This window comes from Apium graveolens, chromosome 9 (assembly GCF_009905375.1).
Source record: "Apium graveolens cultivar Ventura chromosome 9, ASM990537v1, whole genome shotgun sequence".
Lineage (NCBI taxonomy): Eukaryota > Viridiplantae > Streptophyta > Magnoliopsida > Apiales > Apiaceae > Apium > Apium graveolens.
The window spans coordinates 262,900,205-262,926,311 of record NC_133655.1 but is presented as its reverse complement, the minus strand read 5'-3'; the positions used below and the strand labels follow the sequence as shown (position 1 = coordinate 262,926,311).

Sequence of the window (26,107 nt, the reverse complement as noted above, 5' to 3'; positions counted from 1 at the left end):
AATAAATTTATTACCCACAAGGGCTTGCAACTCCAAGGGCACAGAAGTATCTCCTTATGGCATTTTATTAATCAGTTTTTTGGCTGAGACGTGTAGCAATCGCTCGGCAGTAGAATTGAGTAAAACAACAGTCGTAGTTCCGGTGTGATCCTTCACTTGTAGATTAATGCAAAACCTGAAAGAGTTGGGGGAACTATGCACTTAGTTAAATAATATGTAAGGCCTAGATTTACACGTGATTAACTGTAACTATGTCGCCTTACATGGCCAAAGGGTACTTAATTGACTGCTTGCAATTATTGCAGATAAAAACCCCATCCCGAAGAGTGCCTCTTTTCACGCATGACTTGCACGATATATAATACCATCCAAAGCGATTGTTGATGGCAGCTATGGTGGCCTTCAAGGTCACAACATCAACCTGCCATAGGTTAAGATTAAAAAGCCCTTATGAGAATATGAAACATCTTATGCTGATTAACGCAGGATGCCGTGAGATTTCAGGTGGAGTTTAGCGTATACCTGTAGTTCACCAGCACATGTAGCTCTGACCAGGGATTCCATGTTCATTCGATTAAAAAACATTGCTTCCTTAGGGGTTAGCTTGGCAGAACTGGGGCCTTCAATAGCCACGCCTGTTGGTGGTAAGGACGAGAACCTCTCCCTTATAGAAGAGACATGCTCTACCTCTGAGTTAACATAAATTTTTCTAGCGCTAGTTGTAGCGAAAGTCAGAGCACCTGTGTGACATAAGGAGGGCATTATAACTACTTTATAAATATTTAGAAATGTCACGTAAAGTGCAGAATAACCTTCTTCTCGCAACTTGACTAAATATTTTTACTTTCAAGGAGCATAGCTCTTACGCTGAAAGGTCTTGACTGTGACAGAGGAGATCAGTATAACATAGGGCACGTCATCTCCAATATATAGCGTGAGATCAAACTGCTCGCCTAGTTTACCCCACAGAGTGACGGTGCTGGTGACAGAGCTAACGAAACAGGAAGGAGGTAAATATGTCAGGATGAATACTTGGTAAATAACCAATTTTTTTATTAACAATCCCCACTTACTAATTTGTGAAAATTCTAATACCCCTTTTTTTAAAGCCAGCCCCGACAACCTCCACCTCACCATAACCGCAAAAGCATCCCACAATATCTGTAACAAGTAAAAGGTTTAACTGCAGTACAGTCTGTATAATAGCAGCCCAGGTAAATTAAGGTAATGAGCTTAAATGGATCCAACGAATAAGTTTGCTAAGAATCGTGTGTATATTAGGGAGTAAGAATAAAATAAGCCAATATTGTCATACAACAGTAAACATAGATTCTAAATAGCACAAAACTTTTCATTATAAAAACATACATGACATATTCTTCGCATAAATAAAACCCAAGGTGCTGTGTAAATAGATAAATACAGTATAATGAGCTAATTTTAATCTAAAAAATATAACCTCCTAAATTTAACCCATTTCGACCATGACTTTTAAATGGCCGAATAAGTTTGGTAGGAACCGTGTGTGTAGAATGGAGCAAGGACAGCTAGACTAAAATAAATCGATATTATCATACAACAACAAACATGGACTGTAGACAACACAAAGCTTTCTATCATAAATACATGCATGATAGATTGTTTATATAAATAAGATCTAAGGTGCTGCGTATAAATAGCTAAATGCATTATAAAGTTCTAATTTCAATCTTAAAAATATTATCTTCTGAATTTATGTAATTCAAATGGACCTACCAGGCATTAATTCCTATTTGGAACACTTATGTCAGGCCATGATGAATTGGAGATAATTGGGTTTTTAGATATACCCAACTCAACAGAGGATTAAACCAAAGAAAAGAAGCTCATTCCAAGAGATTTACCTGAGAGAGTGGACACGTCACCAGCGCGGGCCTGAAGCTTGGGCAAATCAACAAACTGGAATCCGTATCTCGGGATGCGCACAACATTATCATCTAGCTGCACAACCTCGGTTACCGGCAAGAAAAGCAGCATTTGATTGCTAGCCAGTGGCCTATAGTGGGAGGTATTCATCGCAACCTTGACATTTCGGAGACTGTAGACTAGGCCCTCACTGACACGGTGCCTGAATCGAGGCATCAAATGCTTACGGATAGCAGCATGCATAAGATTCTCCCGGAATGAATAGGGAATCTAATATAGCAAACCAAAAAACCTAAAATAGCAGAGGCCCTCAGAGGGTAATGAAGGAATCAATACCTTTTCATCAACCAGGATCATATCTATGCTAAGCAAGCTGTTGTCCTTTGTGTTGACAGTATCCCACATCCTGCAAACGCGGGCCCTAATCAACCAGTCCTCCGCATCACCCTCAATGTCGGAAAGATAAGAAAACTCCATAGCTACATCAGTTTATAACAAAGCCATACATTATCACTAAGAGGATACATGACAAGAACGAAAGCAACCCAACTTATCCATGATATGAACAAATAGAATTACAACAAATGATGTAAGTTTAGAACAAATCTAAACATGACCATCAAAAGACAGAGGGCTGAGTTTAAAAATAGTCTCACAACAAATGGCAAAGCATATTCATGATAGTGGGGAATCACTTAAAATTCCAGCAAATGATGCTAGTTCCACAACTATTCCAGTTTATAACAAACACTGCCACCAATCTGATACATTACAAGACCGAAATTAGCTTAGCTTATCCATGACATGGACAGTTAGAATTACAAAAAACGAAAACAAGCAAATATTCATTTGAGTAAGACCTTGCAGCATAAGTTTCTTATTCTTAGATGTCTCATAGTGGTAGCAGACTGTTTTTGCTCTTATGTTAAGATGTTAAGACTGTAAACTTTGTGCAATTTAACATGATTTAGAGTCCAAGTGCGTGTGATGTAATCTTGTATGCATGTTCACACACACACTTACAAATTCATACATCACACAACGATCACATCATTCAGATTGAATAAATTTTGCATATTGTTGCCTGGAAGCAACACATCCTTTTTGGCCCCTATAGCTACCTTCTTTCTCTATATAATTTGATTTACAAATCATAATAAAATACTACTAAACACATCCAACATTCAGCCTTACTCTTATCTTTGAGCATTCATTTTTGTATTCAACTATAAAGCCATTCAAACTATGCTTAAAATCTGATACCTACCCTTTCTCCCAACAACCATGAATGACCGTACTAACTAAAAAACATTTTCTAAGTACCTGTGTTCAAATTTTAACAGAAAAGTTTAGACACTAATTATTTAATGTTATGATTCTAAAATGCATTGGAGAATGGTTCCTAAATTTGAATAGTATAAGAAATATAAACATGAAGGATTCCTATTTTACTGGTGGTTCGTTCTTGTGTTGATCCTTCTAGTTTCAGAAGTGTGTTATTCCAAGTCTGGTAATGAACTTTTGCCATCTAGTACTCCACCCGGCAATCAAAGGTTAAAACAGTGGGCCCAGTTTACCCCCTCTCTAAAAAAACCATGACATCCACAAAAGAAGCTCACTATAAGGAGTGAGTTCAGAAACAAAGACATATATGTTAACTAACAGAATCATAAGTGAAATTAGTTCCATGACTTTATCAGTCCATAACAAAGTCAAATACACAACTAAGCTAAACATTACCATCAAGGAGATACATTACAATACTGAAATAACCTAATTCATCCATAGTTAGAAGGGCTGAGTAAAAAATTAGACTTACAATACAATAAAATGATGATAAAGCATAATCATTACAAAGGGGCAACATTTAGAAATTAAGAAATACAAGAACAAATAGAATTACAATACATTAAAATTACATTGCAATTGCAATTGCAACAAATGATAAAGTACAATCATGGGTGAACAATATATGAAAATATAAGCAGAATATTATCTTTTATGTGAGACAGCCTCATGAAACAATCCAAGTAAGCCCAAGTAACGGCATGGCGCCACAACATATATAGTGATTGACGGGCATATGAGGGGGTTGTAACCAGCGTTCTCTTAATTGCTCTTTATTTAGAGGTCACAGGGAGTCGGAAAGGTTCACCCATATGTAATCAAAGATAAACTCAAAGCTTGCTTATTGATTAATTAATTTTTTTTTAAATGACAAAATTTGGAGATATCAAAATATTAGGATAGGAGGCTTTCAGAGCGCACAAGTCAATCATGAGTATTTTTCCTTTATATAGATATATAGATTTTGTATGAGACAGCCTTGTGAAACAATCCAGGTAAGCCCAAGTAACGGCATGACGCCACAACATATATAGTGATTGATGGGCATATGACATGGCGCCACAACATATATAGTAATTGACGGGCATATGAGGGGGTTGTAACCGGCATTTTCTTAATTGCTCTTTATTTAGAGGTCACATGGAGTCGAAAGGTTCGCCTATATGTAATCAAAGATCAACTCAAAGCTTGCTTATTGATTTTTTTTTAAATGACAGGAATCAGAGATATCAAAATATCAGGAGAGGATAGGCTTTCAGAGCGCACATGTATGGCAAATCTTAATTCTTATTTCTACTTTGAAAATTATACTATATTAAAGAATAAATTAAGAAATTATGTGACAAATCTTTTTTCTTATTTAATATCAGGGGGAAATATATTATTTTCCACATATTTTCATCCTCGACTTTGAAAGCAAATTTATCATCACGCTTTTTTAAATAAAATAATTACTTTATATTATAAAAGTTACCTACAACTCTATAAGTGTATATTCGGGGTAATACTTGTTAAATAAACAAATTAAATTTTTGTAAAAGATGAATTTATTTTTCACTTAATAGTAATTTTTTTGAAAATCTCGATCTAATTTGATGCGAAGATCATATTGCCATAAAATTAACAAAAAAATACCTAATAATTATATTTCATTTTTTGATAAAATTAAATTTCATTGCACAATATAACAATTACCATTAAAATATTTATATTTTCATACGTCCCATTTTACTTTTGCTAGTTTGATTTTAGTTTTTTTGAAATTTACTTTAACTTAAGTAATTCCTTTAAAAATTGACTAATGTTTCAAAAATAATTATTAAATCACTAAAAAATTAATAAAAAAATATTCATCAATATATTAAATCATTAATTAATTATCGGATTTCTCAAAAAATCGTCAAATAAAACACAAATCCGCTACTAAACTTAATAATTACCTCCGTGTAATGTGTAACCATGAAACTGAATTAGTAATAAAGTTGGACTACATAAATGTTGAAGACTCGCAACGCAGCGTTTTGATCAGTTTATAAAGCTTCCTTTCTGGTTTGAAGATTGCGATCCAAGAACCAAGCCATGGCCAATAAATCCATGGCCAAGCACAAAACCTCAATTTTCAAAAACCCAAAAATACCCTTCTCACTCTTTCTAATTCTTGCTGATTCAGTTCTTGTAGCACTTATAATCACCTACATCCCCTGTAAGCTCCACTCTTTACTCATCTTTTATACACATAACAATTTGTATGTATATGTCCTTTTTTGTAATGGGTTTGATTTGTGTGCATTTTCAGATACCAAGATTGATTGGGATGCTTATATGTCACAGGTGGTGGTTATTACAATGAAAGTATAGAATACAAATGTGATTTTTATGATTGGTTTTAATAAAGTTGAGATTTTTATGGTGTGTGTGAATTAGGTTAGTGGGTTTCTTGGAGGTGAAAGAGATTACAGTAAATTGGAAGGAGACACTGGCCCACTTGTTTATCCTGCTGGTTTTCTTTATGTTTACTCTGCTATTCAGTTTCTTACTGGTGCTCAAGTTTATCCTGCTCAGGTTACCTACCCTCTTTCGATTTTTTTCGATATGTCTCTGTGTGTGTGTGTTTAGTAGGGGGAATGAGGATTCGAAGAAATGAACAGTGACCTTGTCGTGGGTGATGAGTTTTGGTACTACACTATTTACGTAACCGAGATAGTTTTTTTTTTCTCGAGGACTCTTGCATTAATCTTTTCTCTGCCATTATGTCAGTATGTTGATTTGCTACATGTTTGGATGTTATTATATTCTTTGTATATATGTATAAATTTTAAGACAGATTGTAGTTGTATACAGGAGTGAGTATGGTTTTAAGAAATGGCAACACATATAGTAATATTCTTTTGAGCTGATGATTGTCCGCAATTTCCAAATGTTTACCTGTCTATCGATTGTGGTTTTAATCAGAATGTCTAACCAGCAATTTTAATTGATCTACAATTAATGCTAATTAATTTGTATTTGGTTTTAATAAGCTATTCCTGAATAAGAATGATATCTTCTGCTGTATCTGTATACATGTTAGCATCAGATGACATATCTTTTCTGAATGAACTTCATAACATGACAGTGTGAATTTAATACATTTAGGATATTGTATAGCATTTCAAACTTTAATATCCAAATTGAGTTTTCTGAAGTTTTAGTATCATGCTAGCCCATGAATAATTGAGTTGTGTAATAGCGTTCCAGACTTCACACTGGGAATAAAGAAATACCGAAACCATTTGGAATATTTTGCTTTCAGTGTCATCTGTTTCAGCTTTGTGCAGACATGTGTCAACTGAGTAGTTCCGTAATTACAGTAAATTTCTGTTTGTGATGCATATTAATATACAATACTTCAATCTGATTTCCCGTGCATTTGTTATATAAAAAGTCTGTTGCACATTCTCTTTCATGGTAATTGCTGTTGCAGGTTCTATTCGGCTTTCTCTACATTGCAAATCTAGGAATCATCTTACTAGTTTATCTGAAGACTGAGGTGGTATGGAAGTTCCTCTTCTTTTGCATGTCATTAGTTCATTACTTATCCTTACCATATTAAGTGTGCGCATTTTGTATCTCTTTGTATGATATCTCTTTATATCCTATACCTCGAACAATTGTTGATTTACTACAGGTTCCATGGTGGGCACTCTCTTTGCTTTGTTTATCTAAAAGGGTGCATTCTATCTTCGTACTTCGTTTGTTCAACGACTGCATTGCCATGATTCTGTTCAATGCGTCATTGCTTTCATTACTTTATCAGAAGTGGCATGTGGGTTTGGTTATTTTTAGGTGCTTTCATTTGCTTTCTTACCTCTTTCTTCATGAAATATACTCGAAAACTAGAATGAGCAATACGTTGCATCTGAATCTTATCTATTGTATTAGTACAGTGGAGCTGTTTCAGTGAAGATGAATGTTCTTCTTTATGCTCCCCCTTTACTACTACTCATGTTTAAGGTAAAAAGTCAATATTTTCCTTTATTATTTTTTGAAAAAGCTTCTTAGATAGATGCCTGCAAATTTGATTTCTTTCTCCGAAACAATTAATATGCAGGCTATGAATATATTTGGGGTAACATCTGCTTTAGCCGGTGCAGCAATTGTGCAGGTGCTCATCATCCATACTTCTGTTTACTTCTCTTGTTGGTGATACCTTAAATTATTATGAACATATCTTACGGAGTACTTTTCTATTTGAGGCGAGAAAGTCATTTTAAATATTAACTAAACATTCATATCTGATCCTCTTGAATAATATTTCCCTTGTATGAAGTTTAACCCTTGATTCATATATTTGAACAATTAGGTGAGTGCAACTACAACATATATGCAATGAAAGAGACAGTGATTGGTTTTAGTGCTCATCTGTTTCCGCCACCTTCTGATGAATGTTTCTGCAGATACTATTAGGGCTTCCTTTTATTATATCAAATCCGATTTCATATATGTCAAGAGCTTTCAATCTTGGGCGTGTCTTCATCCACTTTTGGTACTCCCATAAATCAGCTAATATTGCATTTTACATAATTACACTAAGGTTTAGTATTGCTGGTTTTTTGATTATATATATATTAGGGCTGCCATTTTCTAAGACTTTAAGTTGGTTCTAAACCTTCAGCTTCATATTTTTCTTCCTTCCTTTCCTGAATTTTGCCATGTTAAACTTTCTTCAAAGTATTTGTCATTATCAGACACATGGATTTAACTCATCTTTATCATATCAGGTCAGTGAACTTCAAATTTGTTCCTGAACAGATTTTTATTTCGAAGATGTTCGCCTTGTTCTTGCTAGTTGCTCACCTCGTTCTGCTTGCAGTGTTTGCGAATTATAAGTGGTCCAAGTGAGTACAATATCTTTTGATTTCAATGTATTATAATCAGGAAATGCTTGAGATGGTTTATGTATATTTTAGCTGAGGAAGCATAATTTGAAGATGTAGATACTTATGCATATCAACTACTGACTGTCAAAGGGGGACCGTGTTTATCTATGGCCGATGAGACTGGTGCCTTCCTATTATTTGTTTTTGAAATATGCAGGAATCTTGAGCCAAATTTGTGTTTATGATGTAGGTATGAAGGAGGGATACTTTCTTTTATTCGTACTCGGATGGTTCAAATGAAGCTTAAGTATGCAGTTTCTAGTTCTTCCTCTCTAAAAGAAGTAAATGGGCAGAGCTTGACCTTTAAAATTCTTCGCAATGAACGTAAGGATACACACTCTTTCTGCAGTATTCCTACATTCTCAGTGGTTTTCATTTTTTAGTGGATTGTTGGCTCACCATGGTTTTCCATTCAGATATTGTAACTACTATGTTTGTGGGTAATTTCATTGGTATAGTATGCGCACGATCTCTGCATTATCAATTTTACTCTTGGTAAGTTTTTCTTTGGATCATTTATTTTCTTCTGCTAAATATTTTGCCGGGATGTTTCTGAGATAAAGATAGCCTGTAAAGTGCTTCCTGCTAAGTTGACTCGTATATACATATTTCAATCTCATATGATGTGCATTAAGTTGCACCATAATATTTTAAGAAAAATTGTGTTTTCCTGCACCTGTTTGATTGCAACACTTTTTGAGCTGGTATACGCTTATTCAATGAAGTTACTCCGATTCTTCTGTTTAGGTTACCGTACCCGTGTCGGACACTTGGAAACTCGGACACGACACTTATTCCGTGTCGGATCCCTTGACGGAAACATGGACACTTTGACCAATTTATTGAGCAAATATTAGTCACACTTAATATTCAAAATTAATATGTAAGAAGAATGAAAGAAGCGACAATGAGATAAAAGTAGGGAAGATGCCAAATTCGTAAAGTTCTTTAGAAAATTAACTTTGATCTAAGTTTTGTTGTTACTTTATTCTTGGAGGTCTAACTTAACATATTTGTTTATTAGTAAAATATGCCGTGTCCCCGTACCCGTGTCCGAAAATAGGACAGTGTCCCCGTGTCCCCAATTTTTAGACTTTTAAAGTCCGACACTCGGATATGTGTCGTGTCCGACACTTCGTACCTGAATCAGAGTAACATAATCATGCATATGCAAATTCCCTAATCAGCCTATAGTTAAGTGAAATGCTTTGCTCGATAGTTTAAACATGTTATTGACAATGTGTGGCTGTGTGTCCTGTAGTTCAATAATATATGCCTAGTCGCTGGCTACGGCTTGTTGGGGCTAGTGAGGTCACAGGACCCCACTAAGATTTTTAGTTTTATTACTTATATAGAGCTGAATGTGAGGAAAGAGAGTGAAAATATCTCAAATTTCATTTCTATTTTCTTACATTTACTGACATATTTTTCTAGTTTTTCTTCTTAAAAGTATCAAATAGTACTAAAATTTATTAATCGAATCATTGTTGTTCTACATTTGACTGCAATATTATATGTTGTTTCCCAATTTTTTTGTATATATTTCTGTTTTATGTTTATAACAATATGAAATATTTGAGTATTAAATAGAAAAATGTCGTGTGAGCAAAATTAGAAAATATTTATGGCTCATGAGACTTACGCCTAACAGACGGAGAAAGTTTTGATTTTTTTACAAACATTTTTATTTTCCTACATATTTTTCGGAACACAATATTATTTGAGTCACTGAATATAAGATTGACATTTTGAAATTATGAATTAATAAATTCCCCACTAGGCCTCAGTTCTTTTTCCCTCGGTCTTCCTGCTAAGGTGAGCTCAACTAAATTAGACCTAGTGTTCTGGTAGTAGATAGGTTCTGTAATAATTTTGCAATTCTGAATACTCTTTTTTTATGTGTTTAATTCCACTCAAGTTCGTTTATGATCTGTTGCCAACTTCGGTCCTCCAGCAATGGTCACAACAAATGTTAAGGTCATATAATCAATGGTTGTCACTCTTGCCAACTAATTAGTACTGAAATGGGTCAAGTATGTAGTTCTGGGAGGGTTTCTGGATTTGTAGAATCCCGCTTTGCATGAACTGAAGTATGCTATATGATAATATGATTAATATGTTTGTGCAAAATATAACTGAGTAATAGTCAGAATTTGAGGGTCTTAACCAATAATGCGATACTATCTATATATGAAAGTTAGTTGTATCATATTTCCTTGTAGCGTGATGAAAATGTATTGTATTCTTCTACACACAGTTTACACTTTCAGTGAAGTGCCATTAACATTGTTGCATGCTTTCAAATGCAGGTATTTCTATACCTTACCATATCTGTTGTGGAAGACCCCTTTTCCAACATTATTACGGTTAGTTAGCTTGTAATAGATTTACATGTTCATTTCTTTATTGCTGATCCCAACACCGTAGATATATATTACTAGCTCACAACTTCTTGTCCGTTCTTTGTGCAGCATAATCTTGTTTGTAGGGGTGGAATTTTGCTGGAATGTCTATCCCTCGAATAGTTACTCATCTTTCCTGCTTCTTTGTATCCACTTACTAATATTGTGGGGTCTGTGGAGTGCTCCCCTAGAATATCCCTATGTGGATGATAAATTGTCAGCAGCAAAAAAGCGAAAATGAAGTGCTTATGTATAATTATATTTCTATTAAGAATAGTTTGTACACGGCTGCTGGGATTTTGTGAAGAGTAGTTTACGGCTAACTATAACCAAATCCGTCGTAATTGTGTCTCGACCCCAAGCAATATGGTTGCAACTTTGCAGGTTGTTGTTGTACTTGGATTAAATCTGATTGTATATTACAATGTGTTTGACATTGAATTCCGAGTTTTCTCTCTATAATGCACGTACACTGCAAGTAATTAATTGGTGAACTTGGAAGTGTTTGGATTGTAAGTGAAAAAACTTGTCAGTAAAGTAAATTAGTGAAAATGATTAAAATTTGAATTCCAGGGGCGCCATCGAGTCTCAACCTTTCACCATAAATCCTTCGTTGTAAAAGCATGTCCAATGGTGTGCTGTATCAATAATATAGCATAAAATGTGAATTTTGACAATTCAATGATGATGTAAACACTGTTTTAAAATAACAAGATTCTATGGTCTGTGCTAAACATAGCATAAAATATAGCAGTGTGCTATATTTGTCACATTACAAAAGAATTATAAAAAGAGAGGGAAAGAGAGAATAAGTAAAATTGAAAATTTTTTATACACATAAATAGGAAAGTTAGTTAAATTTGAAACAATATAGTTAAATATAGAACCAACTATTGGAGACGTTTTGTTATTTTAACACCAAAAATCAGTTTTTGGTTCTAAATTATAACAATAGGTGCACCTATTTTTATAAGATCATTGACTTTACTCTAAGCATTTTCAATTAAAGTGAGGAATTTCCTTATTTATTAGTTAGAGATCTCATAATTAAGATTATATATACAATTCATTTTAATAACCTATATAAAGTTTGTAGTTTATTAATATATAAAAAAATGATAACATTAAATTAAAAAATATATTTTTTTTTTGCACAAACAAGGTGTCCAAACTCCAAGTCGGTTCACGGAAATTGACAGTATTTTCATGAACGGTGACTTGTGCATCGTTCAGGCTCTAATTTGATTTGAAATTTTTGAAATTCAAATTAATACTCAAATGAATAAAGCAGTAGAAGGGGGCAAAATAGTAAATTAAATAAGATACCAGAACTGAAGGAGATTTATACAAAGGGACAGACAGCGCCTTCATTTCCATTCGATTTCACCCAGATATATACACACACATCTACATACAAACATCTAATTCAATCCCCTCGACTGATTCAAATGGTGCGTGATTACTCTAATTTACTCCTTTAATCGATCTATTTGTTTATTTTTTTTCATTAATTTTTAATTTATTGTTTTCTAGGGTTACAAGTAATTTTTGTTTTAGGGTTTGTATGATTTTTAAATCTTACTGTGACAATCTTAAATTAAGGTTTAATTTCTAACTGTTTTTAATTATTTTATTCACATACAGCGTGAGATGAGACTACTAGATTAGTGCCTTTTTGTTTTTGTTTTTTCATTTTTTTATGGAGATGTATGTAATTATCGATCCTGCATTTTCAATTTTTGTATACGAAGCTCGGTGAACAAGCTGCGATAATATGTGTGTATATACTTGATTTCGTAAACAGTATAAATTCATATGTACAAGACGGGGAATAGATTTTTACATTGCGGCAAAACCATAGAATGTTCCTTTAAAACTTGAATTTAGAAAGGGGTTTATTGTGCATTGCCTCAATAAAACTTTACAATCTTTGTTTCTTTTAAACTTAAAATGTTGCGAAAGTAACGGCTAATACATTTTGGTACAAATAATTTGAGACCCGTTTATCTTGTCTGATCCACTGAGGATAGTTGAGATTCCTGGCCACAAAACTTTGATCATAAGCTTGTGTTACACTTAACATGTGTTTATAGCTTGAAATTACTTTAACAAGTTAGAAGTAATAGGAATGCAGTTTCTGTAACATTTGTTTGTATCTAATTTTAGCTATATACATACAGTTAAACCTCTTTAAAGTAATAGGGTTGAGACCGAGAAAATATTAATTTAGCGAGTTTATTACTTTATCGCTAAGAAGCATGAGCGTGGGTGCGGGTTCGGGGGTGTGTAGTACGAGGATACGGGAATTCGGTAAATTCAAAATAATGGGGATTTAGGTGCGGCGGGATACGGCATATATAATAATATTATAAATATATATTTGATGGTAAGAATGATACAATCTAGTAGCAAAACTAATAATTTTGTACAAATTGATACAAATATATGATATAAGCATCAAAATCACAACAATTTATGTCAAATCATTTAATTTTGTTGTACAAATTGTGTAAAAAAAAATATTCAGGTAGGATATTATGAGTAATTAAGTATCCTCAAGAATCCAAGTATCAGATACAGGGGTGCGTGAGGATACGGGGATTCGTTGGCTTACCAAAGAAGCCAACGAATCCCTGCTTCCTAGCTTTATCAGGAGTAAAAATACACTGTGTCCATTATGTTGGGACCGGAAAATATTATTTTAACGAGGTTATTACTTTAACGATTATTACTTAATCGAGGTTCAACTGTATGTTGTTTTCGTGTTTTAGTCTTATACTGCAATTTCTGTGTTATTGGAAACTCTCTTTTTGCATAAATGTGGAAGGAAAAACTTAGCTGAATTAGGTTTATTATTTATATACCTGTTTTCATGTTGATAGTGAAGTAATGAGTTATCCCTTGCTCCAATCTGTGGAATTTTGACGTTAATCAAAGTCTTGAGTCTGACCATTTTTTTCCTGACAGGATGGACAAGATTCGGAAGATATGAAACAAAGCAGTGCTGATATGACTGTTTTTGTGAGTTTGTTGACTATTTCCTAATTTTACTCTAGAGAAGTTTGAAAATATATGACATCTTTATTAGCTGTGAAGTAAGGCCCGAAATGATATTCATATAGTGGGCATCAATTTATTTGTTGTCTTATCGTTGTGTTCATAATTTAAATATGTCTCTGTGAATGAAATGTAATTTAAATGCACATACAGATAAAGAGCAGCCACAACTTGCTGTTTAATACTTTTAATGAAATAGGGTAAATATTAGTGTATGGAACAAGAGAGTGTTTCTGCAGGTATAAGGTTGTCATTTTATTAGAGTCATGAAAGCGTGTATCTTTAAGCTTCTTATTCATTTGCGCCTTTTCTTGTTTCCAGGTACAAAATCTTCTTGAACAAATGGTAAGTTGAATTGCAGTGTCTTTCTTCCAATATTTTGGTTTGCAGATTTTGTGGTACAACTAGTACTAAGTAACATACTGTATTGCAGCAAGCCAGGTTTCAGACGATGTCCGAGTCTATTGTTTCAAAGAATATCCTTCTTGCACTACTTTAAAGCTTTCAGTTCCATTAAAACAGGTTATGTTAACCTGCTTAGATTGAAGCAATACTATCAATCTGCGCCATTTACCTTAAACCCGGAAATGGATGATTTTATTCCACACTAAATTGTAATAAATGTAATTTATGCTATCTTTTGTTTCCCAAGTTTCATATACGGTTCGCTTAGGAAATATTTAGAACCTTTATATGGTTGGAGTCATATTGAGATTTAAATGATATCAATGTTTCCTTAACTGTATTTTACTTGATGAAATGGGAGGCCGGATAAATGAACTGGAGCAGAGCATTAGTGAACTGAAAACAGAAATGGGAGCAGAGGGATCTCCATCTCCAGTGCCACCCCCAAAGAAAGAAGATGTGAAGACTGATGAAGGCTCTGCTTAGGATTTCTTGAGGTGAATGTCATTCAGCGACTCAGACAAGTTTTAATGTGCAAGGCTTTGTTGTCATTTTCCTTTTCTCGTGTTAGGTATTGTTGCAAGTAGAACTCATGCTACTCCTCGGATGTTATCTTGCCAAATTCTTCTATATATTACTGATGTTTGTTTAGGATATGAATATGATTCTAAAAAAAATCATCAAACTATTATCGGAATGTGAGTTTCTCTTGTGCACTCCTCAACTTTGTCACTTTATTCAGTTCGTATTAGGCTTCTAATATTGTTCTGTATGCGTATTTATGTTGTTAGCACATAGATCCTATTATAGTAAACATGTCAGATCTTTGCGAAAATTTAGAGTTCAAATTTTGGATAACTCATGGTTTGACATTTCTGTCTTTTGAGTTTAATCTATAAATCTAGGGCTTGAGTTTGCTACAGACCATGGTTAAACGGAATTCGAAACTCCTAGCCCCTAGGGTTGGTGTGACCTTGTTAAGAAATAGTTTACCTGGTCCTCTGTAGAGATTAATCTCAACCATGTGATCAGGACTTGGGACCGTTTACGAATTTACACAAGCTAGGATCGCCGTACGGCAACAGTAGCACTGTAATGTTAAATATTGTGAACTTCGTTATGCTGTACGCAAGAGGCAGACCAACTATATTTCATATGTTCAGTTGCCATTAATGGAGGGTACTACTCTTTGAACTTTTAAGTGGCGGTTCCTCCATTACTTTAAGAATTCTAGATTTCTTCTTGCGAATTTTCCTGTCCATTATAGTTCTGAATCTGCTAAATTTATGTTATTTTTATTTCTTTTAATGTACAACGAATTTTATTTACCATAGGGCGTCCAAAGGGTAGGATTATTATAAACCACATGTAACCTAAAAAGATTTTATTTGTTCATCTTACAAGCTTTAGTACGGGATTATATTGTATTGCATCCCGGTAATGTAATGCTTTCACAAATCCAGCCGCGTTAGTATCTCCTCCAGCAAAAAAGTAAATAAGAATGGACAATGGTTACTCAAGGTTTTTGTGATGAAGAGTACTTGTTCAAAAATGCTAAAAATACACTGTTTCTGAACTTTTTATATAATTCTTATGTATATATAGTGGAAGCAGGAAACTGGCGGCAAAGGGATGCGTTACATAATTATAACCAAACAATAAACGAGAACAGTCTGCTAGTCTTGTACATGGATGAAAAAAAAGAAGAATACTTCCACAATTTATTATTGAAATATAATCATACCACATGTAAATGTAATTAGGAAAGTAGAGAAAATTAACTCCGGCAGCGAGTAATGGCGCTGCAGCCACGGTCATAGGGGTTGGCTTCAGCACCTTCCTCACAATTGTAATATGAAGCACCCCTCTGAGAGCAAGGAACATTGTTACTCTGCAACGCGTCATAACTTATATAATCTGTAGTTGCTAGTATGCGCCTATTGCTCTCTGAATCCATGTCAAATTCTTCGTCTATCATGCAGTCGCCTATTAGCCCTGTGCAAGCTGGCTTCATCGGTATCCAACTATCACCACTACCACCAACCGTGACCGAGGATGAAACGAGAATTGCTGTAAGAACCAAAGTGGAGAAGATGGTGAAATGGAAAACAGAAGAAGGTGCCATTGTTTTGTTCTACCAATGTGCTTGTCTCTTCTTTTAATTCAAGACTTCTCTTTTAGTACAAAATCATTTTTTTATGGCAATGCCTTTGTTTAAGAAGAAATGAGCCAATGAGAACCAGCTGCAGGCCAGTTCAAACATTTCAGTAGTTTTTAGTGTTAAAAAATTAGGATTGTTGTTGGTGGTATTCACCAAATGGAACTTCTTAATAGTTAATTACAAGTTGATGCTTTTGGATATGTGCAGTAGTAGATTTTCTGTTATAATCATCGATTGGAGTACAGGATTTAACATAATTAAGATACCCTTTGCTTTCCAAAGCTTAATTTTGTGTCGTAGTTATAAATCACAATATCTAATTAAGTGTAAATTATCGGTGCCATCATCATCAAGTGTCAACTTCCTTCTGCCCATTCACAAGGACTCGATTCTATGTCCAAACATTCAAATTCAAAGTTTCTTAAGTATATATATTATCTAATGATTTCACAGTATATTAGGTGCTAGAGCACTCTTCCTTTGACAATGAACACGCTTTGCTTATCTATTTCCTTGATCAAGCATTATATTGGCCGCTTCTGCTTCACGGTGAAATGAGCGAGGTTAGATAAATTGTAAATTTTATTACATGCTCGTATTTGAATGAGCAATTTGGTTGATAAGAATGTGAATCTCATCGTCATGTTTCCTATCTCCTTGTAATGCAAAGTATGCACATTCTCATTTTTTCCCATTCCCTTAACCTCCATTTTCATTTCTGATGCAAGTATTTTATCAAAAATTCAAACCGCAATATTGCAGAGCAACACAAAGCACACCGGGATTTATTTTTAGTTTGACAATTAGGTAGTAAAGATAGAGTTGACATTCAGCATTTGGACTGGTTCAGAATGTAGGCAACAACCTCAAAGCAGTTGTCCAAATATTTGTTATTGTGTACTTAATTAATATGTTTATATCATTGTCATTACAGATTAGCAGAAAAATTAAAAAAAGAAAAAAGGTAAGCGCAGCCTCAAATTCTAGCAAAGCCAAAAACACAAAATAGTAGGTAGTCATTCAACATCTCCTTGTTGTATCAGTCAAATGTAAACAAAGAGTAAGTTAAACATGTTGGAATAATCTTAAATTTAGTTATTAATTATTTGTTTATTTAATTATTAGATATTTAGCAATAGATTAATTATTAGAGAAAAATATTATTTTAGAATTGTTTAGTACTGGGGTAGTGGAGTTATGGAGTAAATTATGGACATTAATTTACCCATTAATTAGTAGTGGTTAGTTTTGATAATAGTTAGTTTTAATATGTTTGTAAAGCCTATATAATGGCTAGTTTACCTTGAGTTTTAGAAGAAGAAAAGAAAAATAAGAAATATAGCTGTACAAGTCCTCTGCAAAAAAAATGTAGGTGTCTTTTTTTCTGAAGTTTTTTTTCCAACATGGCATCAGAGCCATATGATCCAGGACTTATAAAACTCTTATAAAAATACACATATACATATATATATATTATCCTTAATATTTTCCATGGCATCTACAAATGCAAAAAATATGGGCATCTGTCAAAGAATTGTAGATTTCAGAATGATGAAGAAAGGTTAGCACAATTGATCGAGGGAGAACCACTCCTTTAGAGTTGTGGGAAGATCCAAAGTGTTTTTGGAGAGAAAGTGCTCCAAAGTGTTTTTTGAGAGAAAGTGCTCCAAAGTGTTTTTGATGAGATAGTGCATCAAAATTGATGGTGGTGAGAAGGCGAAAAGAAAGTGCTTCGTAAATTTAAGATTATGGGGTGAATGTTGGAATAATCTTAAATCTTAAATTTAGTTATTAATTATTTGTTTATTTAATTATTAGATATTTAGCAATAGATTAATTATTAGAAAAAAATATTATTTTAGAATTGTTTAGTAGTGCCGTAGTGGAGTTATGGAGTAAATTATGGACATGTAATTTACCCATTAATTAGTAGTGGTTAGTTTTGGTAATAGTTAGTTTTAATATGTTTGTAAAGCCTATATAATGACTAGTTTACCTTGAGTTTTAGAAGAAGAAAAGAAAAATAAGAAATATAGCAGTACAAGTCCTCTGCAAAAAAAATGTAGGTGTCTTTTTTCTTTAAGTTTTTTCAACAAAACAATGGCCTGATGATTATGTCACATCCTCGCTTGTTTCCAGGTACATAATCTTCTTCAACAAATGCTGAGTAGTATTGCTATCTCTTTCTTCCAAAAGCTTGGTTTGCAGATTTTGTGTTTTTTTAGTGGTAGGGCTTTTACCAAGTAACATACTGTACTGCAGCAGGCCAGGTTTCAGATGATGTCCGAGTCTATCGTTTCAAATCCATATCCTTATAACTGAACACAATAGACGATAACAGTCTGCTAGTAATAAGGATGCATGTCTGCAATTTATTCTTAAATTATATTCATATAACATGTAAATGTAATTAGCAAAGTGGGAAAAATTAACTCCGACAGCCTCTGAAAGCACTGCAGCCACGGTTATAGAGATTAGCTTCAGCACGTTGTTGACAATTTTGGTATGAAGCACCCCTATGAGAGCAAGGAGGATTGTTGTTCTGCAACATTTCATAAGTTAAAAACTTGGTAGCTGCTAGTACACGCCTGTTGCTCTCTGAATCCATGTCGAATTCATTGCCTTCCATGCACTCCCCTATAGACCCTGTGCAACCTGGCTTCATAGGCATCCAGCTATCGCCGCCACTAGCTTCCGTGGCCGAGAATGAGATGAGGATTGCTGTAAGAACTAAAGTGGAGAAGATGGTGAGATGGAAGACAGAAGAAGGTGCCATTATTTTGTTTTACCAATTAGTTCATTTCTTCTTCTAGTTCCAGGCTTTCTCCTTTATTACAAAAAGATCGAATTTTATGGCAATGTCTTTATTGAAGAAGATATGAACCCGTGACCGTGAGGGCCAGCTGCAGGCCAGTTTCAATAGTTAAACATTTTTTTGGTTTACAAGAGATAATTAAGTAGTTTTAGGTGTTGCTATTATTATTCATATGTAATTTATTGTTCATATGTAATTTGTTTATAGTTAATTTCAAGTTATATGCTTTTGGGTACGTGCTGTAATAGTAGATTTTGTGTTATAATCATCGACTGCAGCCTGTGATTTTGGTTTGATGGAAGGAGTAATCATAATGCAAAGGAATGCTAACAACTTGTTTACATATATGTGAAAATATACAACATCTCTTTATACAAAGTAGGTTGTAGGTAGTCATTCAACATCTCTTTGTTTGGCCTAGTTCTGTTGCTCAGTTTTACAATAATTGAGTTTAAATAGTGGTACTCACATGTGACTTTTTACTTGCCTATCAAATTTACCAAACAAATATTTTCATTTTTTTAATTCTACTAGTCAAAATTATTTTGGTGACTTTGAATTATATTGACAACATTAGTTTTAATTTGGAATAATAAATGCGTTGACTAACAAAGGGTCCGAACATGAATTATTTGACGGCCTTAACTCGGTACAATATAAAGTAATTAATTTATTTAAGGGTGCCCCTTCCCCTACCATAATTAGTTGGAAGAGCCTTACGAGCCAACCTATTAGAGCCGTTAAATTCAAAAAGGAATGGATAGGATTAAATCCTTCTTCATTGATTCATTGCGAAAGTCAGAAATTACCTTTTTACCCTTACAACCTTCCGCAATAATTTATTGGGAAAGCTGAAAATTACATTAATGCCCTTACTGATAACTCCTGGTGGCGGGGTCGCTCCTCCGACGCCGTGCTGGATCCTTCGCCGCTGTGGAGGTGTAGCTGTCGTGGGGCTCCTACAAAACAATACCGAAAGAGGGGTTTGGGTCTCGCAGCGCCTCCGGTGTGAGAATAAAAACTCGTTTTTGGGGAAGATGAAGATATAAAGGAATGTGAGGTGACTGTGTGTGTATATGAGTGTAATATCCCGTATTTTTAGAATTATTATAATTTTATTTGAATATATATATATATATATATATATATGTGTGTGCTTTTATGATTTAGAAGGAATAAAATGATAGATATTTTATTCCTGTTTGATGAGTTCGTGTAGTTAAATGACTCAATATGCTCTGTTGGTTTTTAGAAAATATTTACTTCAAGGTATTATTTTCAAAATGCTTATTTTAAAAGCTGATTGTTTTATCGATATCAGTAAACTAAGTGTTTTCAGGGTTTTCTATTAATTTAGGAACCGCTCCTGTTTTTCAAAAATAAACGGACCGGGACCCTACTGGGACGTCAAAACCCACAAAATTCATGTTTTTTATTTTTATAAAATTATCCGTATTTCAAACACCCATCATTTTTGTATTTTTGAATTATTCGTAATTTTTGGGGAATTTTGATACAAATTTTATATTTTATTATTTTTAAAATTATTCCCCCTAATTATTATTTTGGGGCTTAATTATTTTTATTAAAAGATAAAAACACCCTTATTTGATTTTTGGGTATTTATTTTTCAGTTAATATAAATATCGGCAGATTTATTTATTTTATTCATTTTATATATATATATAAATTTCAGAAAATTCAGAAAATCAAGAACTTGTTCTTGGGGGTGAAATTCTTTCTCAAACCTTTGATCAATGATTTTGGGCTAACCAGGAAATCAAATCAAGTGTTCTAGTAATCAAAATCATCCTCTTGACGAGAGCTTTCTATTGATACCAATTTCAGAATCTGAGGTGAAGTATATTGTAAAATCGATTTTGGTGTTCTTGACTCGAATTCGTTTTTGATTTTCTGTTAATCTTTGATTGATTTTGAAGTTACAAATAGCTTTAATATGATCAGGAGAATCGATTCATGTGTTTGTTTGATTTGTTTTAGTCCCGTAATGATCTAACCGAGTTTTGGTTTTTATATAACTTTTGAATCGATTTTTAGAGTTATTTGTAAATTTGTGATTTTGTTTGATGATATGGATAGATAGTACGTGTTACGAGCTTTAATTTCGTATATAGAACATTAATTTTCATTAAGAATCGATCCAAATGTGTGTTCGCCGGAAATTGTTGGTCCTCGCCGGCGTTAATGGCGTTTCCGATCGGAAACTGCGTTCCCGACTGCGGTGGAGAGGATTGTGGTGTGTTCTGGGCAGCTGGAAGGGTACTGATTGTGTTGATGTCGAAAATCAGTTGGAAGGGGATGTGTTAAGGGTTAATCGGGGTTCGCCGGAACCACCGAGAACAAGCCGGAATCTGCAGATTTTCCGGCAAGTTCTTGGTGTTCTTGGCGACCCAATTACCCAAGAACCCGACCCGTTTTCCTTTAGTAAAACCCGGTTTTAATCCCATTTAACCCAATCCAGTTTCCAGAATTCTGTTTTTGGGTTTTCTATTTTTAAAATTATTCAAAATTCTATTTTATTTTCAAAATCATTTCTTTTAATTCCCAAAATTATTTAGTTAATTATTTTAATTAACGAAATTATTTTAAATTCCAATTTTTTTTTATTATTTTCAAAAATAAAAATTTGATTTAATTATTTATAATTTATTTTAAGTAATTATTTATGAATTTATTTAATTGGTTAATTCATTTAATCAATTAATTTTATTTATAACTAGTTAAATAAATTATAATTATTTATAATTAATTCAAATAATTTTTAAAAATTATTTTGAGCTTTTAAAAATTATATTTGGGTATTTAAAAATCAATTAATATTATTATTAATTTTTTATTCTTATTTTATTCGTAATAAATAAACTGTTCGTGCGTTACATACGAAACGAACACGTGTAGACTCAGAAAAATATGCCGCTTTCAATAAAAATACTTTCGAGACCCATATTCTTTTGTTTCGAAGGTCGCTTATTTTGTAAGTCAATTCTGAGTCGCTTATTTATCTAAAAGACGTATTTTGACCTGATTTCAGTTTTAAACGTATCGAGTCGAACCTTTTGATGAACTGAGTCATATGTGATATGAATTACGTAATACGTGGATTATGTAATTACGTGCTATGTAAATTACGTGCGTACGTGAGTCAAGAGTCTTGTGTTGGACTGTTATTTTTATGTGTGGGTTATCGTATAGGTAGACGATATGATTTTGACGCGCAGATCGTCGAGTAATTATCGTTTAGATGATTAAAGTTGTATCTTTTAATTATAGATGCGGATCATTCGAGTTGATCAGGACAAGATGTTGGGCAAAGAATGAAATGGAATGGTATTGAATAACTGGCTTCTAGCAATCGTAGGAGCAGCATATCGGTAAAGTGTTGAAAAGAAAGACGGTGATGTTTTGAGATAGAATGTCAGAATAGATGTGTCATTACAAGTGTGACTAACTGCTAAAAACCAAAGGCAAGTATCCCTATCATCACTTATTGTTCAAGTGATATTTATTTTAACTCTTCTTATGCAAGTATTGCTTTCCCTATTCTCAGTTCTGAGTAGATAAATGTTTTACATATTGCTGAAATATATGATTCCATTTATGCAAGTACTTATCTGCTATTCTATGTTCAGAATAGTCAAGTATTTTACTTATCTAACTATCGAATTTATAAATGTTTTGAATTTTGAGAAAGATGACGTTGTTTTGGGTTTCAGCCCAAGTAAATGGGCGAATAAAATTTATAAGGGTGTCGAGTATTATGACCGCTCTCAATAAAATGTTTTAAGATTGGATTATCATAAATTGCGTAAGAGGCCATGGGTGCGGTCCAATGGAGATTTAGGTATTATACAGGATATAATACCTTTAGGCCGATATGTGCCTTGGGTGCCCCATTTGTTTAGTTGGATATGTTTTGGCATACCGGTGTTGCTCCACGGCTGATCACCGGTGGCAACACACCGTTGTTCAAGAATTCCAATCTAAATTATTATATTACTTTTAATAATCATAGAATAAATGATTTATCAAGTGTTTTGGTTTTAAATAAAAGGTGAAATGTAGTTTCGATTCAGTTTCTGCTTGATGTGGGTATTTAGTTTGTTGTTAAATATCAAAGGTGGTATTAGTACATATGATTGATATTGACTTTAGTATGGAATGTTGTGAGCATCAAAGTTCGTATTGATATCTAATTTGATATGACAACAAAATAAGTATTAATGTCAAGAGTTCGATTTTGAATAAAGTTTATGATTCAATCCATAATCATTGCTTCTTGTTATTGTTGTTTATGATATATTCGTAAACACGATTTTACGAGTTTTATCCTTGTCGAGATTCAAAGTATTGCTGAATCATTTCGCTCGAAAATATCAAAAGGATTTTGAATACAGAGAAGGAATCAATTCCGGGGTTCCTCAACTTAAATTTCTGTTTCAGCAATTATGATTTTAAAATGTTCCGCTCTAATGCAGATGTTGGTTTTATATCAAAACAACCATATATATATTACAATGATCTTGCTGAGTATTTCTTCCGCTCATACTTGTTGTTAGGTCCCAATGTGTTTGTAGAAGGGGGGTTGAATACAAACAGTACCGAATAATCGAATTAAATGCGGAATAAAAATGTGAAACAAAATTCAAGTTAAATAAGAATATTATTAAACTTGAAAGGTGTTACAACAACTGTATCGATTACAAGGAATTAATCTCAAATTAATTATCACAAATCTAGAATAAATTCGACATGAACTTTTTCTATTTTTGTAACAAAAAGATTCAAATGCTAAACGCAATTTGAGACTAAGTTCTAGGGATTTTGATCCGCTAGATAGTTACACAAGAACAAGAGAATGATTTCTAGTTGATTGGATTTAACTTTACAAACTAGAAATTATGATCTTGAAGTATGCAGATGAAGGATGAAATATTGTCTTCTTTTTCTTTTCTACTGTGTTCTTGTTTTTGACTTGTGTTCTGTGTGAATATTAGTCTTCTGCTTCTTCTTTTCTTTTTAAATCAATCAACAGACTCTCATTGAACTAGCAAGACAATCCTGAGCTCAGCAAGACAATCGGTAGGACTATTGATTGTACTAGCAAGACAATCTGATTGAACTACAATGACTTTCGGTATGACAATCAGTTGAACTAGCAAGACAATCTCCTTCCCAGTAGAACTTTCGGTATGACTATTGAAATGACTTGGCATGACAATTGGTATGACAATCCAGATTGTCATGCTAGTTCATTTTCAATTGTCTTGCTGATTTAAGACTGTTTTTAATCCAATTAAACTTCTGAAAATCCTTAATATTAATTCAGAATTAATTAATCAATTAATTCAATTAATCAATAAATTAATCTTTGCAGATATAATTTATTTTCTTAATTAAATTATATGACTTAATTAATTAATAGAGAATTAATACTAATCTTGAGCAGCAACCATTCTTCTAAAAATCTTCTGATAATCACAGTCAATTATGAATCAATTCCACCACTTCAATGTTGACACTCGATGTACTGTCTGGTTCATGAGTGACTAACTTCCGTGACGTTTCTTCATGTCTTGACTTTGATACTTGATTTTCTTCAGATTAAATCCTTGTAATTATCTGATACCCTGACGAGATCTCTGTCACTTGATTAAATCCACAACCTTGATTTATATCACTGAGGCTTGATCAATTTCTTGAACTTCTTCCAGTGAATTAATTCCTCAAGTCTGTAGATGAACCTTGTTTCTGAATCCTTTGACAGATATTACTTTGTGAGATCTCTTTGACGGTAGATTCACTATTTACTTATTACATTTTTATTTGAGTTGAGTTAAATCCTCGAATATACAAATAGGCTATGACATATGCCTTACAATCTCCCCCTATTTGTTTGTTAGACAATAACACACAAATACCTAGAGGATAACTCAACTAACAAATAAGAAAAAGATATAAACAGAAATGCAAAGTAAATAGCAGAAAAGTTGTGGATAACATTTAACATTTTCCAGATTCCAAATAGATGTTCCTCTAGACTGAACATATCTTCAAGTAGTTTCATCTTCTTTTGTACAACCACATTTCCTGTTGAGAAGCACATATCTCTCTTGCTTCTCCCCCTATGAGAATCAACTAATTAAAGAAGATCACCTTCGTTTACCACCTCTCCCGTACAATAGGATCCGCAGATAAAAACCAATGGTACTCCCCTAACAGCTTCTTCCCTTACTAGAAAATCACCTTTTGTTTACCACCTCTCCCGTACAATAGGATCCGTAGTTACAAACAACAATGGTGTGGTGTAGTGTACATATGCTTCATCTTTTTCTTCCTCCATGCTATTTCTCCCCCTTAGTTGAGGAATCCTCCAAACTATTATTTAAGCTTTTATCTCCCTCTTAAAGAAGGAATGTATGCCGTCGTTTGAAGGAGTTCTCATATTTCACTTGGTTGGAAAAGAAATAACAAGTAGTTTCTCTTTCTTCCTCACTGTGAGTGTGTGATTCTGTTTTAGTACACTCATTCTCACAAGTGTATCACTCCTCTCATAGCTCCAACATTCAGCTGTACCTGCAAGGAAAATCACCTTAGCCATCCTTAAGGAGGTCACAGGCGGTGCAATGGGAGTTCGTAAATCCCCATCCTTGTTAAACTCGTCAGATGAATCTGAGTCATAATCTACAAGTTGCTAGTTTCCCTTTTAGGGTTCCAGATTTGAATTCTGGGAAGGTAAACAATGATCCAACGAATTTAGCATAAAGATCAAAGTTCCCTTCTAATGTCTGTGAAGACATTTCCTTGTGACTCATCAGGTAATATCTGAATCATTGTCAACAAGTTGCCGATCTGCGCCTATGTCAGATCCACTATCCACAGATGTATCTAGGGGATTTAAGCCTGGGGAGGTAGACACTGACCACTGACATATGGCTTTTGGATCAGTATCCTCTCCTAACACCTGTAAAGGCAATTGGTCCATTAACGAACCTTAAACAATCGAATCTGACCTTAAAATGGTCGAAACTCTTGTTTCCGTCAACTCATCATTTGTGTGTGTAACATTTCCTTGTGC

At 33.7% G+C, this 26,107-nt stretch overlaps 4 protein-coding genes across 4 annotated transcripts; 2 read left to right on the top strand and 2 right to left on the bottom strand.

Annotated features, from left to right (window-relative positions):
- Positions 1 to 5,217: 5,217 nt before the first annotated feature.
- LOC141683874 (dol-P-Man:Man(5)GlcNAc(2)-PP-Dol alpha-1,3-mannosyltransferase) lies at positions 5,218 to 11,026 on the top strand. Its single transcript, XM_074488667.1, has 13 exons — positions 5,218 to 5,455; positions 5,549 to 5,583; positions 5,677 to 5,814; positions 6,716 to 6,784; positions 6,920 to 7,077; positions 7,179 to 7,245; positions 7,343 to 7,396; positions 7,689 to 7,777; positions 8,013 to 8,129; positions 8,362 to 8,495; positions 8,588 to 8,666; positions 10,481 to 10,537; positions 10,643 to 11,026. Exons 1-13 carry the CDS (start codon positions 5,332 to 5,334, stop codon positions 10,812 to 10,814), a joined length of 1,293 nt encoding a protein of 430 aa, XP_074344768.1. The 5' UTR covers positions 5,218 to 5,331; the 3' UTR covers positions 10,815 to 11,026.
- Positions 11,027 to 11,872: 846 nt separating this feature from the next.
- LOC141687481 (heat shock factor-binding protein-like) lies at positions 11,873 to 14,754 on the top strand. Its single transcript, XM_074492772.1, has 5 exons — positions 11,873 to 12,024; positions 13,541 to 13,594; positions 13,952 to 13,975; positions 14,064 to 14,106; positions 14,382 to 14,754. Exons 1-5 carry the CDS (start codon positions 12,022 to 12,024, stop codon positions 14,519 to 14,521), a joined length of 264 nt encoding a protein of 87 aa, XP_074348873.1. The 5' UTR covers positions 11,873 to 12,021; the 3' UTR covers positions 14,522 to 14,754.
- A 1,058-nt stretch (positions 14,755 to 15,812) lies between these two features.
- On the bottom strand, positions 15,813 to 16,160 carry LOC141686245 (protein RALF-like 33). The gene has a single exon (XM_074491292.1). It carries the CDS (start codon positions 16,158 to 16,160, stop codon positions 15,813 to 15,815), a length of 348 nt encoding a protein of 115 aa, XP_074347393.1.
- A 2,464-nt stretch (positions 16,161 to 18,624) lies between these two features.
- Positions 18,625 to 18,972, bottom strand: LOC141686244 (rapid alkalinization factor-like). Its single transcript, XM_074491291.1, has one exon. It carries the CDS (start codon positions 18,970 to 18,972, stop codon positions 18,625 to 18,627), a length of 348 nt encoding a protein of 115 aa, XP_074347392.1.
- Positions 18,973 to 26,107: the final 7,135 nt, after the last annotated feature.

Excerpts from the sequence above, each read along its gene's own strand:
- LOC141683874 (XM_074488667.1), top strand. The coding sequence starts at position 5,332 with ATGGCCAATAAATCCATGGCCAAGCACAAAACCTCAATTTTCAAAAAC. Across the intron at positions 7,778-8,012 it reads CGTGTCTTCATCCACTTTTG|GTCAGTGAACTTCAAATTTG; the intron begins GTACTCCCATAA and ends TTATCATATCAG. Across the intron at positions 8,130-8,361 it reads GCGAATTATAAGTGGTCCAA|GTATGAAGGAGGGATACTTT; the intron begins GTGAGTACAATA and ends TTTATGATGTAG.
- LOC141687481 (XM_074492772.1), top strand. Across the intron at positions 13,976-14,063 it reads AAAATCTTCTTGAACAAATG|CAAGCCAGGTTTCAGACGAT; the intron begins GTAAGTTGAATT and ends ACTGTATTGCAG. Across the intron at positions 14,107-14,381 it reads CGAGTCTATTGTTTCAAAGA|TTGATGAAATGGGAGGCCGG; the intron begins ATATCCTTCTTG and ends ACTGTATTTTAC.
- LOC141686245 (XM_074491292.1), bottom strand. The coding sequence starts at position 16,160 with ATGGCACCTTCTTCTGTTTTCCATTTCACCATCTTCTCCACTTTGGTT.
- LOC141686244 (XM_074491291.1), bottom strand. The coding sequence starts at position 18,972 with ATGGCACCTTCTTCTGTCTTCCATCTCACCATCTTCTCCACTTTAGTT.